At 42.6% G+C, this 16,948-nt stretch overlaps 3 protein-coding genes across 3 annotated transcripts; all 3 read left to right on the top strand.

The window, feature by feature from the left end:
- The first annotated feature begins 377 nt into the window (after nucleotides 1–377).
- Nucleotides 378–1,625, top strand: hoxa9a (homeobox A9a). The gene is given in 2 exon segments (XM_030063646.1): nucleotides 378–981; nucleotides 1,384–1,625. Coding segments are annotated over 2 exon segments (846 nt in total).
- Nucleotides 1,626–5,988: 4,363 nt separating this feature from the next.
- Nucleotides 5,989–8,804, top strand: LOC115367740 (homeobox protein Hox-A7). Its single transcript, XM_030063647.1, has 2 exons — nucleotides 5,989–6,526; nucleotides 7,446–8,804. The coding sequence occupies exons 1-2, from the start codon at nucleotides 6,160–6,162 to the stop codon at nucleotides 7,751–7,753; spliced, it is 675 nt and encodes a 224-aa protein (XP_029919507.1). The 5' UTR covers nucleotides 5,989–6,159; the 3' UTR covers nucleotides 7,754–8,804.
- A 4,702-nt stretch (nucleotides 8,805–13,506) lies between these two features.
- hoxa5a (homeobox A5a) lies at nucleotides 13,507–16,031 on the top strand. Its single transcript, XM_030064459.1, has 2 exons — nucleotides 13,507–14,196; nucleotides 14,876–16,031. The coding sequence occupies exons 1-2, from the start codon at nucleotides 13,602–13,604 to the stop codon at nucleotides 15,124–15,126; spliced, it is 846 nt and encodes a 281-aa protein (XP_029920319.1). The 5' UTR covers nucleotides 13,507–13,601; the 3' UTR covers nucleotides 15,127–16,031.
- Nucleotides 16,032–16,948: the final 917 nt, after the last annotated feature.

Genomic DNA, 16,948 nt, shown 5'->3' with positions numbered 1-16,948 from the left:
ATAGGGATTTTAGCACCCTATAGTTTTGGGAAAGTTACCTCAAAAACAACTTTATTTGCTTTCATCCACTTTCCAAGCATCCTCGGCTTTCAGATGTTAGCAGTATCTGATAATTCTTAGCTTTAAAACTAGAGTTTGTTATAGGAAAGTGGGTGAGTATTTAATGACCAAAGGGATTGATTTATCCTTTATTGTTCAGCCTTTATGATCACGTGTGTCCGCTACCCAATGGCATGGCAGCTTGTCTCCCCACTACTAGTCCACTGTAGTTCTCTGAGGGGCCAAGTTGCTACTTGATTTCTTCACATTGTTATTTTGTGAGGCTGGGTTTACTGCGTGTGTATGTGTGTGTGGTGTGTGTGCGCGTTTGTTTTTGCATGTATCTGTTGTATGCGTGCGTACATGTGAAAGTATAATTTTTTGCCATGTCGACATCCGGAACGCTGACTAGTTACTACGTCGATTCCCTCATCCTGCCGGAGAGCGAGGAGCTCTCAGCGCCGAGATATCCCTCCGGTCCGGGGCTCCAGCACTCCAGGCAGCCCGCCTCCATCAGCGACCACACCGAGCTCGGGGCTTGCACCTTCCCGTCCAAAGCTCCGGTATTCAGCCCCTCTTGGAGCCACGTCCCGGCCCAGTTCCCAGGCACCGTCTCCTCTGTCTATCATCACCACTATGGGCATCCCCAAGGCCCGGTCAGTGGGGATACGGACGGCCGCTATATGCAGTCATGGTTGCTGGAGCCCATGTCCGGTTCTTTGCCCATGACCGGATTATCGACGAGCCATCACTACGGGATCAAACCGGAGGGTCTCGGTACACGAGCGGACGGTGCGCTGCCCGGTTCCCACACGGCGCTGCTGCTCTCTGATTACGCTAACGGGACGGTGGCTACGGCATCACCGGTGGAAAAGGACACACTGTCCGGCCAGGCCGGGGACCTGAGCGGCGAGGGCGAAGAGAAACCGGGCCTCGATCCAAGTAAGTCGCTGGTGCCTCCTTTATATTCATACCATGCTATTTATACTGCGTAAAGCTGTGGGGATTGAGGTGCATGTGCGGGTAATGGGGGAGCGCGTCTGAATAGATGCCATTCTGAGCGTGCCATTGCCTTATGGGGACTTGCTAATATTCCAGCTCTCATCCTCGCTACACCAGATAGCCTTTTGCAGCTCTTAAAGTGAACATGAGTTGAGAGAGACGAATAGGGGGCAAGTTTCAACTGGATATTGCAGCCCCGTTTGCCAAAGTGCAGCCATTTCCCCTCGCCAAAATGGGGGGAGTATTTTGGTATGAGCCCAGTTATGAGTGATGTGTGTTTTTATATTTGGTCAGTCAGCACCGGGCCTCACACCAATGTCGCAACCCCCCTCCTCTTTCCAGATAACCCAGTGTCCAACTGGCTCCACGCGAGTGCCACGAGAAAAAAACGCTGTCCGTACACCAAGCACCAGATCCTGGAGCTGGAGAAAGAGTTCCTCTTTAACACCTACCTGACCAGGGACCGTAGGTACGAGGTGGCGAGGCTGTTAAACCTCACCGAGAGACAGGTTAAAATCTGGTTCCAGAACCGCAGGATGAAGATGAAGAAGTTTAACAAAGACGGCGCACCGAAAGACGAGTGATTGAACCGTAGAGATATTTAGGCTGTTACCGAGCTTGATGTGTGAAAGCTCCAAATTCTGCTGGACCTTGTTCTTTTTTTTTTTTTTTTTTTTTTTTTTTTTAACCTCATTGTCTTATTGTTCTATATAACAGAAGCTGTTAGGCCTATTTGTCTTGTAAAATAAGCATGTCGGGCTTCAGTTTGATGCGACTACCTTTACATTGCACAATTTTAACAGTGCCCATTCGTTTTGTTTTATGTTGATTCTGATTAATACCTCGTTAAAGTCGCTGTGTATTAGTTGGCCTGGTTCCTGTGCTTGTTTGTGTATGGATGTTTCTAGCTGTGTGTGCTCTGGTTTGTAGCTATTTGTCGTCTATCTCAGAGTCAACTGAGCGTATAGTTTGTAAAATGTATTAATTTTATTGCTGTTTCTCCCTTATTGATAGTCCTATTATTGGTAACCATGAATCTAACATTGGAACAGAGAAAAACAGACTGATAGCATTTTGAAGTAGGTGCATGAGCCTCAGAAACCTCTTGAAAATGCCTATAAAATTACCAGATGTTAGAAGCTATATAACAACAATATGATTTTGACTACCTAGATGTCTCTCAACTACCTACAATAACCTATTATTATTATTTTCAAAGGCGGTATATAGATTTGCTTGTATTAGATACTGAACAATGTCTGAATTTCAGGGAGTAACATTTTGAAAGGACATAATGTTTGTTAGCGAGAGAAATTAAAATGAAACACTGTAGGCTACTTAACGAATACCTCACGGTCTGCTGACCGTTCAGATTTTTGGTTCACAAATGTAATTTGTACTTTATTTATTGAATAAAACAAATTATATCTGCGAATGCATGCATGTTGCATTCTTATTTCATTCAAGCCTCGCATTTACATTAAATATTTCCACTTTTCAAAAATAATTATGAATTTTAGAAAGTATTGATTACGTTGTCTACTAAAATGTCCATTAGCATATGTAAAAAGGCCTATTTTAGGGCCATTTTTAATAATGTTAGTAAAATAATAATAAGATCACTACCGTCAACAAAATATAATTCACATAAGAAGATTCAGGAATACAATCAAAGTTTAACAAAAAATGTTATACTCAGCGCACGCACTCAATACGCACGCACACAATCTAACACACACACACACACACACACACACACACACACACCTATATAAATATGCACTTCAGAAAATTCACAAGACGGCAGAACGTTTGCAAAAGAATTTTTAAAAAACGTCCAAATTAATTTTGCAAGGCCAAATACACCTACATACTGTCATTAAGTGGTCTGTACTTGCCTTGCAGTGTGTGTGTGTGTGTGTGTGTGTGTGTGTGTGTGTGTGTGTGTGTGTGTGTGTGTGTGTGTGTGTGTGTGTGTGTGTGTTAGATTGTGTCTGGATTTCGGACTGTGCTGAGCTGCGTCTTGGCAGAGGATGTTGTTAGCTGTATACAGCCATAAAAGACAATTACCGCTATAACCGTTTATGGGGTGCAAAGCGCTGCGAGGCGAGAGGACACAAAACAAGAAAGACGTCGAGGGCTTCGACAGCTGAAGCCCAAAATAATGTAGGCTAGTCAATGTATTTCTGTTTCGCTGAGGTATGACATGGCCGCTAATTGTATAGCTGTGTGCTCTGCACCATGTTTTACACATAATAAACTGACTGATTTTACAAGCCTAGCAAAATTCCCAAGATATTTTGTAATAATATCCAGTGCATTTAAAGATACAAAACACGGCAAGTTAGAGAAATATCAGAAAGCTGTGAACGAACATTTGTAGGCCTGCTTTTTAAGTTTAACCTTTCCCTTTGCGAGGCTGCTTCAAGTCTGTGCATGTTGGGAACAACGTTTGGCACAGAGCGATAGATAATATGAGAGAAGCCGCAAACCGATGTACTTCAGAGCTGTAAAGGCACAAGGTCGATCAGAAAGAGCCACGGCACTCTCTGATGCACCAGGCAATTACTCCTCATTATGGGGCTACAGAAACGGATGGATTATTGTAGTTAGGTGATAAGTCGGACTTTAGTCCAACCAGAGTGCTGTTGTGACGCGTTAGGGGACGCAGATGGATCCAAACTTCAAAGACTCGGCCAGAGACAGTGCAATAAAACGCCTGGTCTGCTATACTGTCTGGCATTCCAGTTTTAATGGCTTTATGGCCGTCCAGACACAATTAGGCCGTTTCCAGAATGGCACCCATTTGTTTTTTCTTCTCTTTCTCTGGGGCTGCGCCGCGCACGGGACAAAAGGCCCAGCGGAAATGATCGGCTTTATTGGATTCTCTCCGACAGGGACGCGCAGGACTCACGGTCATTTGGAGCGACTCTTTGTCTCTACCTGGGAACCTTCCGCCCTCTGCTCCTCTGGCGAGCCTGGCCCAAAGGAGAAGGAGCAATAAAGCCAGCGGCTAGTTTCAGACGCAGTGGTAGGCCTATAGATGTGGACAATATCAAGATGCATCTGGACCAGTCTGTTACAAGCCGTCAGCGCGTCTCATAAAATCACAATCTAGCCGACATACCTTTGTGCGTTTTTATTTTTGTTTTTTATTTTAATCTTCTGTTTTCTCCCGGATTGCAGTAGAACGAGGAAAAAATGCTGCAGCACTGCTCCTGCTACCCCACCCTGCAGTACCTCCAACTCACCAGGGGGTGGCGACACTGTTCCACAACATAACTCAGACATGTATGACTGCAACACTCTTCGCTGGGTTAATGAACCTACACTGGGAAACATTCTGTAAGGTTTTAAGAGTCCAGCAAAGTAATTTCACACCTTGTCTTAACAGTGTAGCAGCTCGTCGTTCAGCCCGCTGCTCTGCAGGCCTGATTGAAGCCGCCAACACATGTTTCATTATTGCCTCTGCCTTGCACGCTTTCACGTTTCAGTCGCTCATTTCCATTCTGTTTGTTTATCTTTGGGATTGTTTTATACGGTTTGATAAACACAGACACTTCTGCAATAAATTAACATCATAATTAGGTGTATTTTTTCTCCTAATATATCAACACCAATATTTGAGAACTAATGTTTGTCTTTGCTTGTATTTTTGTATGTAGGTTATGTTGTTCGATTTTATTGTCCTAACTGAAACTTATTTTTCTTTGTCTGCCTTTGAATGCACAATTACACATTGCACAAAATTATACTTAACAGTAGACCAACTATTTGCGTAGCAGGAGTCACCAACAATTACAAGAATCTAGGCCGTGTTTTTTTTTTTTTTTTTTTTTTTTGCTTTCTTTTTCTCTTGTTCAGTTTTTTTTCCCCCTGCGGTGTCTTTCTTTTAGGTTATAATCACTTGGGTTTATGCTTAATTACGGACCTTTTATGTTACATTGTAGTGCAGATTAATTATAACACATAGCACAGACAAAACCACAAAGAAGAAAATGATATAATATCATGTTTCATTTAAAAGGGGGTGATAACTGAATTTGACTCAGATAGGCCTAAATAAATATTTCCGGTCGCTGTAGTAACAGGCGGCTGGCCAATGTTATTGTCCTAAAAATAGGACGCAAAAGCGTCCAAAAGAAGAGCACTAAACCAAAATTAAACTAAACTAAAATAAAATAAATAACAGCATTAAAAAAAATATGGAGAGAGGGACGTGACCATTTCAATGTAGGCTACTGCATGGGTTATCCAGGCCAACAAAATAATAATAATAATAATAATTCAAACTTTTATTTTTATTTTCAAACTTGTAGGTTATTCATGACCTCATTAAGGTCTGTTTTAATATATATTTTTATTTACAATACATCTCGTTTTTCACCTCTGATATTAAAAGATAGCTCGGAATATCCTTTTTGGGATAATGACGACTAAAATGTGATGAACTTCTAGGAACTTCCTTCTGATAACATAATTGTGTTTACAAGAAGCCTGGGTTACATGGTCTATTTATATTTGTGGGATGTTGGTTATGACACAAAACTGTAATTACTCTCATTAATTTTGAAGCGCAAGGTGCGCCAACATGACGATAAACATTTCAGGTGGTTGCGATTGTCAAAGACCAGTTATTGTGAAAGGGTGTAGATCATAATTCTGTTTTGTAGGTGGTTTAAAATTATGTTTCCCCCTAAGCTATATTAATTTTTCAGATGACATTTTGAATTTAAATGAAGACTATTTATAAATTCAGTGGTCTAAGAAACTTATGATGAAGCTATAAAACTATCTTACCTCTAGGTCATTTGGATTGTATACTTTTCTCTCTCTGTTTTGTGTGTGTGTGTGTGTGTGTGTGTGTGTGTGTGTGTGTGACAGAGAGAGAGAGAGAGAGAGAAGTGTTAAACCTACTCCGCAGTCTGCGCCATAATGAAATCTATGTCTACCCTCTGATTGGACGAGAGCCGCAAGGCCTGGGTCACGTGAGTGAGTTCTTTGGTCCAGAGGAAAATGGGGTTTGGTGTAAATCTAGGGTGTATTGCTGTCATATATCACACTACCTCGTAAAAACGACACTAAGGATTCTGGGCCAACAAATCAGAGAGAAAAAATATGAGTTCTTATTATGTGGATGGTCTTTTTAGTAAATATACGGCGAGTAGTTCTCTGTTCCCAAACGCAGACCGGGCTTCTTGCACTATTGGACCCAGTGGAGAGGACTATGGCTCAGCTCGCGGTGCTGCAGCCATCGCGTATGCATCGTCCCTGTCTGGAGTTTACAACGTCAATAATGCAGTCTACCAGAGCCATCCAGTGTTTACCTCGGGCTATGGCCAGGGGCCGGACGCACACACTCTGCACTGCAGCCCGTTCGACCAGAGCCGTCTGTTCACCGACAGCTGTGGCCAGTCGGGGACGGGACCTCTCACCTCGCCGGCGGACAAACACTACCGGATGTACCCCTGGATGAGAGGATCAGGTATGTGCTAATATGACTCTTTACATGGTATTGCAGTAGAAACCTGTCAGGTCAATGCATTTAGAAAACATTGGCATACTTACATAGGCTCTTAATGGTTCAATTAATTTCGTGAAGCCAGTGGTGTTGCATGGAAAGAATCGTAAAACTTTTATTGCACAAGTAATGAGTTCTGTGGCCATAAATTCATTAGGCCATCTCTTCTGTAATGTTCAGTGCGCAGAGACCTTGCCGCTGGGGGTTTTCTCTGCGCTCTTATTACTCTCCTAGCCTCTTCTCCCCTTTGTGGTTGTAAAAAAGACCAGCCTGTTGTGTAAATCAGTTCTCTTGCACTCTGCAGCTCCTTTTTAATTGGGTCTGCGCAGCAGTGGCTACCGGCATTTTCAGAAATCCGTTTGTACACATTGTAGGATCAATACGCACAAACAATGCGGGCTACAGAAGTTAGATTAATTTAGCACGTAGGCAAAACAAAAAGCTAGGCATTCCTTATGATTTTGATGGGTGGGAAAAAAGTCTGTGGGTGTAAACTAATTGCTAAGGCTATGGCTCCTTTAGTGCAGACCATCACAGGCTTTTAATTGGAAAGGCATGTAGAGTATCAAAGGAGCCATGAGCCACAGACCCCAGCAGGACTACTTTAAATAGCTGCAGAGAAACTTTCTTTTCCCCCCTACTGATGTGGGGGTGAAATTTATGAAATGAACACAAAATTAATTGTTGCAGTAACACTCACTGACATAAGGGACACAAAATGTTTCCAACTGCAAGCGTTTATTGTCATACTGAAGCCAGTTTTATTACCAGATTAATGAGTTAAATAGGAATGCTCCATCTTTATTTTTCATGCACACAGACAAATGCAATTCCCGCAAGTGAAATATAGCTAGTGCATTATGAAAGCTGTAATTTCCCACAGACCCAAGCCGAAAGCGGGGGCGGCAGACCTATTCCCGGTACCAGACCCTGGAGCTGGAGAAGGAGTTCCACTTCAACCGGTACCTGACCCGCAGGCGGAGGGTCGAAATAGCTCATGCCCTCTGCCTCTCAGAGAGACAGATCAAAATCTGGTTTCAGAACCGCAGGATGAAGTGGAAGAAAGACCACAAGGACGAACCGGCCTCGACCCCCGGGGACGATGATGCGGGAACCCACGGACAGTCCGAGGCCGGGGAACCGATAGCAGGAGAAACCCGGAACGCTGCTCTGGCGTCTGCAAAGGAATGAATAAAAGAGACGCAGTGAAGTCGTTAATGCAGAAAATGTTACAGTTTTTAGGGAGATATTTAAGATTGACATGCGATGAATGCACTCTTTTCTACCATGCTACCTAGAGCTTTGTGAGTGGATGACAAGTGAAGGCAAATAAAGTGTTACACAGTATCTATATTGCATATTTAAAATTAAATTAAAGGGAAAAGTCACTATCTTTACAAACTGTAATCTTTACGGTAGTCTATGTTGCTACACGTCCTATTTAAACGTTATAATTTACTACTGAGTCAACATTCCTGAACAAAAAACTACCTAATGTTCCCTTGATATTAAATCATTGACACACTGAATTCAATGGGTTAAAATTAATTAAAATTGATCTAGTCTACCTGTTCAAGGAACTTTTCTCCGCAGATGCTGTATTTCAAACGGAAACACAAAATTCTGCTTGAAAGTGCCTTATTTTGAATGGCCTAGAAGTGAATTTGCTGAGTCTTACAATTGTGTTTTGTTGGCGTCTGTATTTTTATTATCATTGTTTCTTACTTAATTATAATATTACTGCTAATATAATCTTATTATTATCATAAATTTTTACCCAGCCTACACCCCAGAATCAATAGAAATTTCACCATGGTGTTGAATGAATCTGTGTAGCCTACCTCAGACCCCCAGTCAGTCCAACTGCCTAATATATTGTTTTTCAACGTCAACAGCATACCGTCGCGACGTTTTAAATCTTAACTGTGAACTGTAAAATCATGGTTTTATGACGTATTTCTGGTCTAGAGTTTCATCTTTAAATTTTCAAGCTGTGGATGTAACAAAAAATAAAAATAAAAATAAAAATAAATGCATGCACTTATATTTAGAAAAGTATTAGATTTAAGTATCAGGTAACACATTTCTCAGTGATAAATTCTAATTGGTTTTCAGATGTACCAGTCCTGTGATATACAGTTCAGTTCAGTACTTTTCATAGCGAAGTAGGACATTTATGTGTAAATAAATAGAAACAAATTCCTTAAACATGTGAGCATATATTTTGAACGGAAACTGAAGCGAGGACTGATGTGTGCGTATGACTAAATATGGAATAAAATAGCTTGTGCCTGTCTTTTGTTTATTTTGTTTCATTCTATGCGTGCATGCTGTTTTACCATATGATGAAATGATGTTCGAAACAGTAGGCCTACTACTAATATTATCTTGTTCTAAATCCCTCAATAAGTGCCGCTCACAGTGGCCATGCGTTACATGTAAGGAAACATGTTGCAATCCATTAGAGGGTTAGGTAAACACTGGAGTTGGGGAATGTGAACTATGAGGATGCGAGATGGGGCAGGCTGCACATGAAGGAAATTACTGTTGAACTCTGCATTCCCTCTTCCCTCGGTAAGATGGCGCCTCACGGTGACCTGCCCTCTCTCTCTCTCTCTCTCTCTCTCTCTCTCTCTCTCTCTCTCTCTCTCTGTGTCTCTCACTCTCCCCCCTCCCATCCCCGTTTCCCACATCTCTCCCTCCAGCACTGGGTCATAAATCCGTTGTTGTTTATGAAAATTTACAACATAGCAATACAACTTTACGACGCGTCCTGGCTTCCCATTGGCCGCAGCTTGGTCACATGGCAAGGAGCTGTGAACATGAACTTTTTTATATATAATTTCCTATAGCAGAATAGAGCAGCCTTTCATTTAACAGTCCTGGTCTTCCACACAGCCGATTTCTCCGGCGACCTATCTGACACCCTTCAACTCTTCCTTTTATAACCTTTATTTCTGAGTTTTCTCTTGGTCACGCAGACGCGCGGCGCGCACTCACTTGCCTTGGGACATGACAGGACCGCTTGGGCGCGCTGGTGTCGGTGTCCTGGCACGGTTTGGCACAATGAAGGGAAGGAGCTCCCGTGCGTCATTGACCCCCCGGAGCCCAATTTCCCGTTCAGGGACCCAGCTGGTGACTTTCCCCGGTTACCACCCGTCTGCACCTGCCAACTCCCTCCCATCATCTCCCGCGTTTACAAGCCTCATCAGACACCTTCAAAAGGTAAGATAACTGACTCTTGTCAGTCCTCACTTGCGTGTTATTTTAGCATTTTGCAAATTATTTAATACTGTGCCGCTTCCAATCCAGCATCGTGTGGGTTTTATCCTGTTCAAAGAATCAGGGAAAGTTGAATGCCTGCAGAAGGAATGCATGACCATGATTTGCATGATTTATGATTTGAAGGGCATACAGAGCGCGATAAGTACAATAAATCTGAAATGGAACTACAATCAGTGCATGGTGTTGATCTATATCTCCGTGTTGGCTCTGGCATGCTGTCTTGGCTGTATTTGTTTGTTGTTGGATTTGAATGGGGATTGGCTATCGGCTGCATAATTTCATTGGGTGGATTGTGGCCAGCCGCCGTGCTCTTTGACGCCCTCCTGTGGGGAAAGTAGACGGGTCGTGACTGCAGCTCTGACTGCCTCCCTTGTACTGCTTGCAAATGTCTGTTTAACAGGTTGAAGCTGAAGCAGGTCGACCTCTTTTCCTGTATGTCGGTATTTACTCACATTTCAGTTTGGCATAATGTCTCTGAAACTCCTGGTCTTACTTACAACCGGTGCATAGATGTGGATGGACAATGCTCACTCTAAACTATATGGGTTGTATATTTCTATACAAAACAAACAAACAAAAAAAAAAATAAAATAAAATAAAAAAAAAAAAATATATATATATATATATATATATATATATATATATATATATATATATATATATATATATATATATTTGTGTGTGTGTGGATAGATAGATAGCTATAGATATAGATATAGATATTCATTACAATATCGCGCAGTTTGAAACTGTTCCTCTGCTGAAACCTGATTTACAACAGTATAAGTTTATTGTGATATGATTCGTGAGGAGGTAAGTTAAAATGTAACATAAAGGCTACCTCAGAAAATGAGTTGTGACAGTGGAGTGATTTGTTATAGGTCTAGTGGAGCAGTCTGTACTGACCCTTTATAAAAACTGAAAATCGTTATAGCCCATCTGGTCCTCAGTATCTAAAGTATATCAAAATTTTACAAAATCCCATGACGCACGTAGAGGGCCGATGGGATTTTAATGCATTCCATATATCCGTACCACCATATTTTCATACCACATATCCCATATTTGCGTTTTCAGTTGTTTAATCCTGTATTAAAAACACCGGAAAAGGTATTGTTCCTCAGACTGAGATGAATGTTGAATGCGGGGGGTGGGGGGGGACATTCTTATCTCCAGGTGTATTCATGGATATCAGGCTAAAAGTTGTGCTACTGCTGCTCGAATTACTCAAAATTACCATAACCGTCCTGAATGTATATAGCCTAAGCAGCGTGAGTGATCTCCGTCACGCTATATTCGTGCGTAATAATCTTTTTTATGAGGAGATGAAAGGCAAACATTGTGAGGTTGTTTTCGCTTGTCTTTGAGTTCAGCCACTAAGTGCTGGTGTGTGAAGGTGCCTGCGGAGTCTGCTGCCCTCCTCTGCTCGCGCGTCTGTGCCCCTTTGCTCCTTTGCTCCAAGCCCAGCATGTTAGATCCTATTGCGTGTACCCTCTACTTTCCTCTCCTTTCTTTTTCTTCTTAGGTTTCTTTGGTAGGTCATGGGTGTGTCTCTAGCTCCTGGGGGAAATAATTTTCGTGGGAACTTTGTTGCTATTGGCCAGCCATAAATCAGATGTTGGAGCATGACTATTTTAGCTAGGGTTCACTCACAGCCAACGCCTGAAAACCCCCATTCAGACTTTTAACCTGCCAGGGACGGTGAGATTTCACTGCGTACAAAGAGGGCACAGACTCAGAAGGGCTGCTTTTGGATTGTGGGCCCACTAGGCACAGATGTGGGAGCTCAGTATTCGCTTATATTCTCACATCGTGCCGTCTAGGGGTCTATATAACCGCAGAGGGCACACATATCTGAGGCAGAAACTGTTATCCATCTCCCTGTTTGTGTCAGGACTGGCCCTGTGCCGGTAGAGCACTCCTCTGGGGAAATAGCATTGGGGGGAACCAAAGGACAAGCTGCTGCCTTCGAGAGATTTGGTGCCATAAAAATTCCACAAGGAGAAAGCCCAAACGGAGAGCGCTGGATACGGCGTCATGCCTCCATTTATAGGCTGCATGTCTCTGTTAGGCTTTGTGTGTCTCTCGTTTTTCTGCGCTCAAGCTTTTTTTTAAGCTCACAGACTAGAGGACAATATATATGTAGGTGTTTTATCCTTTTTCATGCTGTATTTAAATTGCAATTTAGACGACAGTAGCCTACAATGAGGAGAACGACAGAATTGGTCAGGATTTGTCAATAGATACTCTGATTTATCTACTAGATAGATTTACTTTTACTATTTGATTTGCCTTTATAAATGACCGAGGAGTACTTTATTTTATACATTTTTTATTTTATTTTATTTTATTTTATTTTATTTTGGATGTAGAAGCTCTATGCATTAGCCTATGTAAGGGGAATATTGAATTGGCATCAAAGAGTAAAATCGCAAGGACGCTACCCTTTTTTCTAATGGTAAAGTGGACAGTGCCTACAAGAAATATTGCATTATTTGGTTGTTTTACAAATTACACATTTTAGTTGCACTTGTGACTTTTTTTTTTTTTTTTTTGGAAAACTGTCGTTTTTAATAGGCACTTTGTTTCAGCAGAGTTTTTCATATGAGGTTTCATAGGAAAAGCAAAGGAATCGTTTTAAGAAAACAGCGTCATGCTCTGTAACTGCTTTCAAAACTGGATGTATTATGACACTCTCAATTTTATGTCCATGTCTCAAAACACAATAAAAATATATTTGTAGACTATCTGGTAAAATACTGACTATTTATAAATTACGCACGAGCAACGATATAACGTTCCGTGATTTGCAGTCAAAGAGTGAAATCGGCTGGTTTGTAATCTACGGGTGTATTGTCACAACATTGCATTTTCACCAATAAATAAACTGGAAAGGAGATCCATGTATGTTTGCGTTTATATTTAACGATATTTTTGGAAGTGCCATAAAGGCCAGACCCCGAATAGTCTCGGTCACCTTATTCGATTTTGTTTTATGGTTAGTCTTTCTTAATTGTTTTTATCTCCGTCTTTCTTCCTTTTTCACATTTTAACTACACAAAAACAGCAAGATGATCATCAGAGAGCGTCTGAAACAACTGTAGAACTCTTTTGAACTGGTCTTTATCCTATTAGCTGCATATTTGTAGTCGTCGCCAATCACAACATGCATTTCTAAGAGATTCTGATCGAATTATTTCTGTACACTTGCCGAGGAAAGATTGCACCCTCAGCATGTCACTTGTTGTATTGTTTGGGAACCCATTGCTTTTTGCCGCAATGGTCGTTAACCTCTGAATGACCCCGTTTGGAGCCCACGCCTCAGAAAGCGCCGCAGACAGGCAGTGCAACAGCTGAACCAGAGGATGGCGCACCACGACAATTCAAAACACCAAACCCCTGGCTCGGAGGCTGCCCTACTCAGGCGTGCATGGATGCGCGCACCCTTCACATCCCACCCAGTATTTCCTCCGTGCACGAGTTTACCTCTGGAGGTCACCGAGCAGGATTTACGACTGGTCAACAAAAGCACGTGATTCTCCGCCGTACCCCATATTTGGGTGCCTACGTAAGAGAGAATCAAGTCCATGTCCCACTCATTTCCATAATTCATCATAAATTGTGCAAGGGTGCTATAGGACGCGCTAAACCATCAAGAGCCACAAATCAAGCACACACGTTTATTATTTTACCCCCAAAAATAATAAAAGCAGCAACAATACCTACAACGAACAACCGGTGGAATTGTCAACAAATGAGCTCCTATTTTGTGAACTCATTCTGCGGTCGCTATCCCAATGGCGCGGACTTCCAGTTACATAATTATGGAGACCATAGTTCGGCAAACGAGCAATACAGGGACTCAACAGCCATGCATTCCAGCAGGTACGGCTATGGCTACAACGGGATGGACCTCACTGTTGGACGGGCCGGTACCGGACACTTTGTGGGCAGCGAGCGGACACCGGGCTACTCCCCGAGTCACTCAGCGGCAACAACGTCCTCGGTGGACCCGGTCAGGTACACTCAGTCCGCCAGCAGCACCGGGACCTCGTCTCTCTCGCCTCCACCTGACCCTCTACCGTGCTCTTCGGTCGCCAGCTCGTCTCCAGTCACCGAGTCTCAGTCTCAACACCGAGCCGTGAAAAACTCCATAACGACCCCGTGCTCAACCCCGTGCTCGAGCTCCAACGGAGGCACGCTGCTGCTGAACCGGGAGTGTGTGTCCAAATCTTCCCCCCTCGAGGAAGAGAAGCCTGCGGGAAGCGCACCGACAACTCCCCAGAATGTCACCGACTCAAGCCAGCCGCAGATATATCCGTGGATGAGAAAACTACATATAAGTCATGGTAAACTGCTTTTTAAAAATTGATATGTGTTTTGACTGGATTGTTACGAGAGCTGGCACTGTGTTAGTGTACGTTAACAAATAGTGACCATATTGATATTTTCGCAAGTGGGTGTTTTGCCACAAGCACAACCGGCCTGTGTTTTACATTTTTCCAGTATATGGCAGTGGTAAAAGTCAGCAATTTATTTACTTTCCAGTTGGGCATGTGGCACCATATGCGCCACTCGATCACCTGTTTGTAGTGTGAACTTAACTGTTGTTCAGTACTATAAATACAGGCCAAGTAAGGCTAGTATCCCCTCTATTTAACCTTATATTCAGTACAAAAAATATAAAATATATATAGAAAAAATATATATTTTATTTCATATATGTTTGTTTTTTGGGTTGTAATTTATCTCTCTGGGTATAATCTTTTTCTTAAATTATTCCTGTTCGCAAGGTGTAGACCTGTTTTATAAGTTGTGTCTGTTATTATGCTGCTTACCCCTTATATTAGTAATATTTTTCTGCGCGGGTTTAATAGCCATTCTAGCGCAAGGTTTGTAGTCATTTCAGCCTAAACACATCACTGGGAATGTGAAAAAAAAATGCCAGAAATGTGTTCAAAAAGTTGCTGAAATCATGTTAGACAACCTACTGTATTTCCTTTTTCCCCCCTTCTGTCTCTATGTCAGATTTGTCGGGACCAGAGGGGAAAAGGGCAAGGACTGCCTACACCCGATACCAGACCCTGGAGCTGGAGAAGGAGTTTCACTTCAACCGGTACCTGACCCGCAGGCGGAGGATCGAGATAGCTCATGCCCTCTGCCTCTCAGAGAGACAGATCAAAATCTGGTTTCAGAACCGCAGGATGAAGTGGAAGAAAGACAACAAGCTGAAGAGCATGAGCATGGCGGCAGCAGGCGGTGGAGGCTACCGGCCTTGATATTCACCCCCCTATCCAGTCCCTATAATGAGCACTATAAAAATAAAACAAAGATTGTGATATCAACTTACCCTTCTCCCATTTCAAAAGCGCCAGAGACTTGTCACGGGCCGTGTACGGGACAGGGGACACCCAATTTAGCCTACTGTATGTCCAACTACCGCCCCTTTCAATTCCTTCATATGATTTTCTTTTTATTTACACCGTGGTAATGCTTATGTGAGTAAAAAAAATGCATTCTGTACAGTTCTGTCTAGATTTAGAAAGGGGGGGAAAAATCACATGAAAATAAATGTTTGTTTAACTTATTTCTTGTTCAGACAAAAAAAAGTCAAAGCTTGAAATGCTACCTTCCGCAAATAAATCCAGTAAAAAGTTGTGTGATGCACTCAAGAACAATAACAACCGAATAAAATAGAGGGTTGAGGTTGAGCTGCCTTTTGTGTTTAGCCTTCGTTTTCTATGTATGTATGTATGTATTTATTTGTTTGATGTATTGTACCAACTTGTCAGATAACTTGCTTCCTAAAGTAGAGCCAGCAAAAGTAAGCCTTGTGTGGTTATTGTGTGCGTTGTGAACACATGTATAGACAGAGGTTCCGACCCAGTCTTGTATGTACAGTAGCTGTGCCTTGTATCCTTGTTTTGCAGGAGCTGCTGTTTGCGTTGCTCACCTGGGCGCAGCATCTTAGTAAAACGTGTTTGTCTTTGTTTTCTATATCTATTTTTATGTGGAAGGTCCCACAGTGAATTCCATTGCCTATAAGTGTATAGCTCCATCGTGATAAGCTTTTTGTAAATGTTTTTAAATGACTGGAAGTCGAGAATATACTATAATGATGATGATGATGATGATGACGATGATGATGATGGCCATTATAATAAACTTTCTACTGGAACGGCAACACTGCACTGAGTCTATACTTCTTGCAAAAAAATAGTTTTGAGCTTGCTTTGCGCTTTTGTCGCTTCTGCTCCTATAGAAGTGAAGAGTTGCAGCGTTTAATGTTAAATCCAAAAATGTCCACTTTGTTTGGACGAACTAGAAAAAAATTGAACTTGGTTAACTTTGTTTCCGATTTAACCCAGCGAATTCAACAGGTAGCCTCAATGAAATCGTTTTGGTTTACTCACCTTGCTGAGGTGCGGGGGCTTTAAGGTCCTTGGCCACTGACATGCTCCAGGGGCCGGCCGTCCCCTGTCCTCGGACTCCCGGGCTAATCCCAGAGAATCAGCTCGACTTTTCAAGCTGTAAACTTTATTAGAGCCGTTTCTGGCTCTCTGACATTTGGGTGCTAAATGAATGGGGGGTTTTGTCTATGAATTAGATCGTAAAAATCATCCGGAGCCCGGCCAGATAGGCTCACTGGCCATAAACGGTCACGTGGTGGCCATTAAAGTAAGTTTTATGGTTTTGGGGAGTTGACAGTATATTGCACATAACATATAATCGCACTGACGGCGAGGCTTCGTCTGACTCTCTCTTTGCAGGCAGTAAGTGTTACTTGACCGGTACAGACCGTCCCTTTTGCTCAGTCTGCCTCAGGATGGACCGGACGCTCCCCAGCAGGAAGACCGCGGCTCTGGGTAAGTTTCTCCAGACTAGCCGGTAGCCTGAGAACAGCCAGCCTGTGTTAAACAGCCTTATGATTGTATTCGCTCTCTCTATCCGTCCCTATTAGTCCATTACACTAATTTGTCAGTTGTGCAGTGCTGAGTACTGGTCTCGGCAGATGTTGCGCAGGGTTGGGTCCGGCTCATGGCTATTTAATTGCTTCCTTCCCCGTGTAACTTGTTTCCCTCCATCTGTGGTGTAACTCAT

Source organism: Myripristis murdjan, chromosome 11, assembly GCF_902150065.1.
Source record: "Myripristis murdjan chromosome 11, fMyrMur1.1, whole genome shotgun sequence".
In the NCBI taxonomy this organism is placed as follows: domain Eukaryota; kingdom Metazoa; phylum Chordata; class Actinopteri; order Holocentriformes; family Holocentridae; genus Myripristis; species Myripristis murdjan.
The sequence above is the reverse complement of the archived record's forward strand: the minus strand, read 5'-3'. Positions and strand labels throughout refer to the sequence as shown.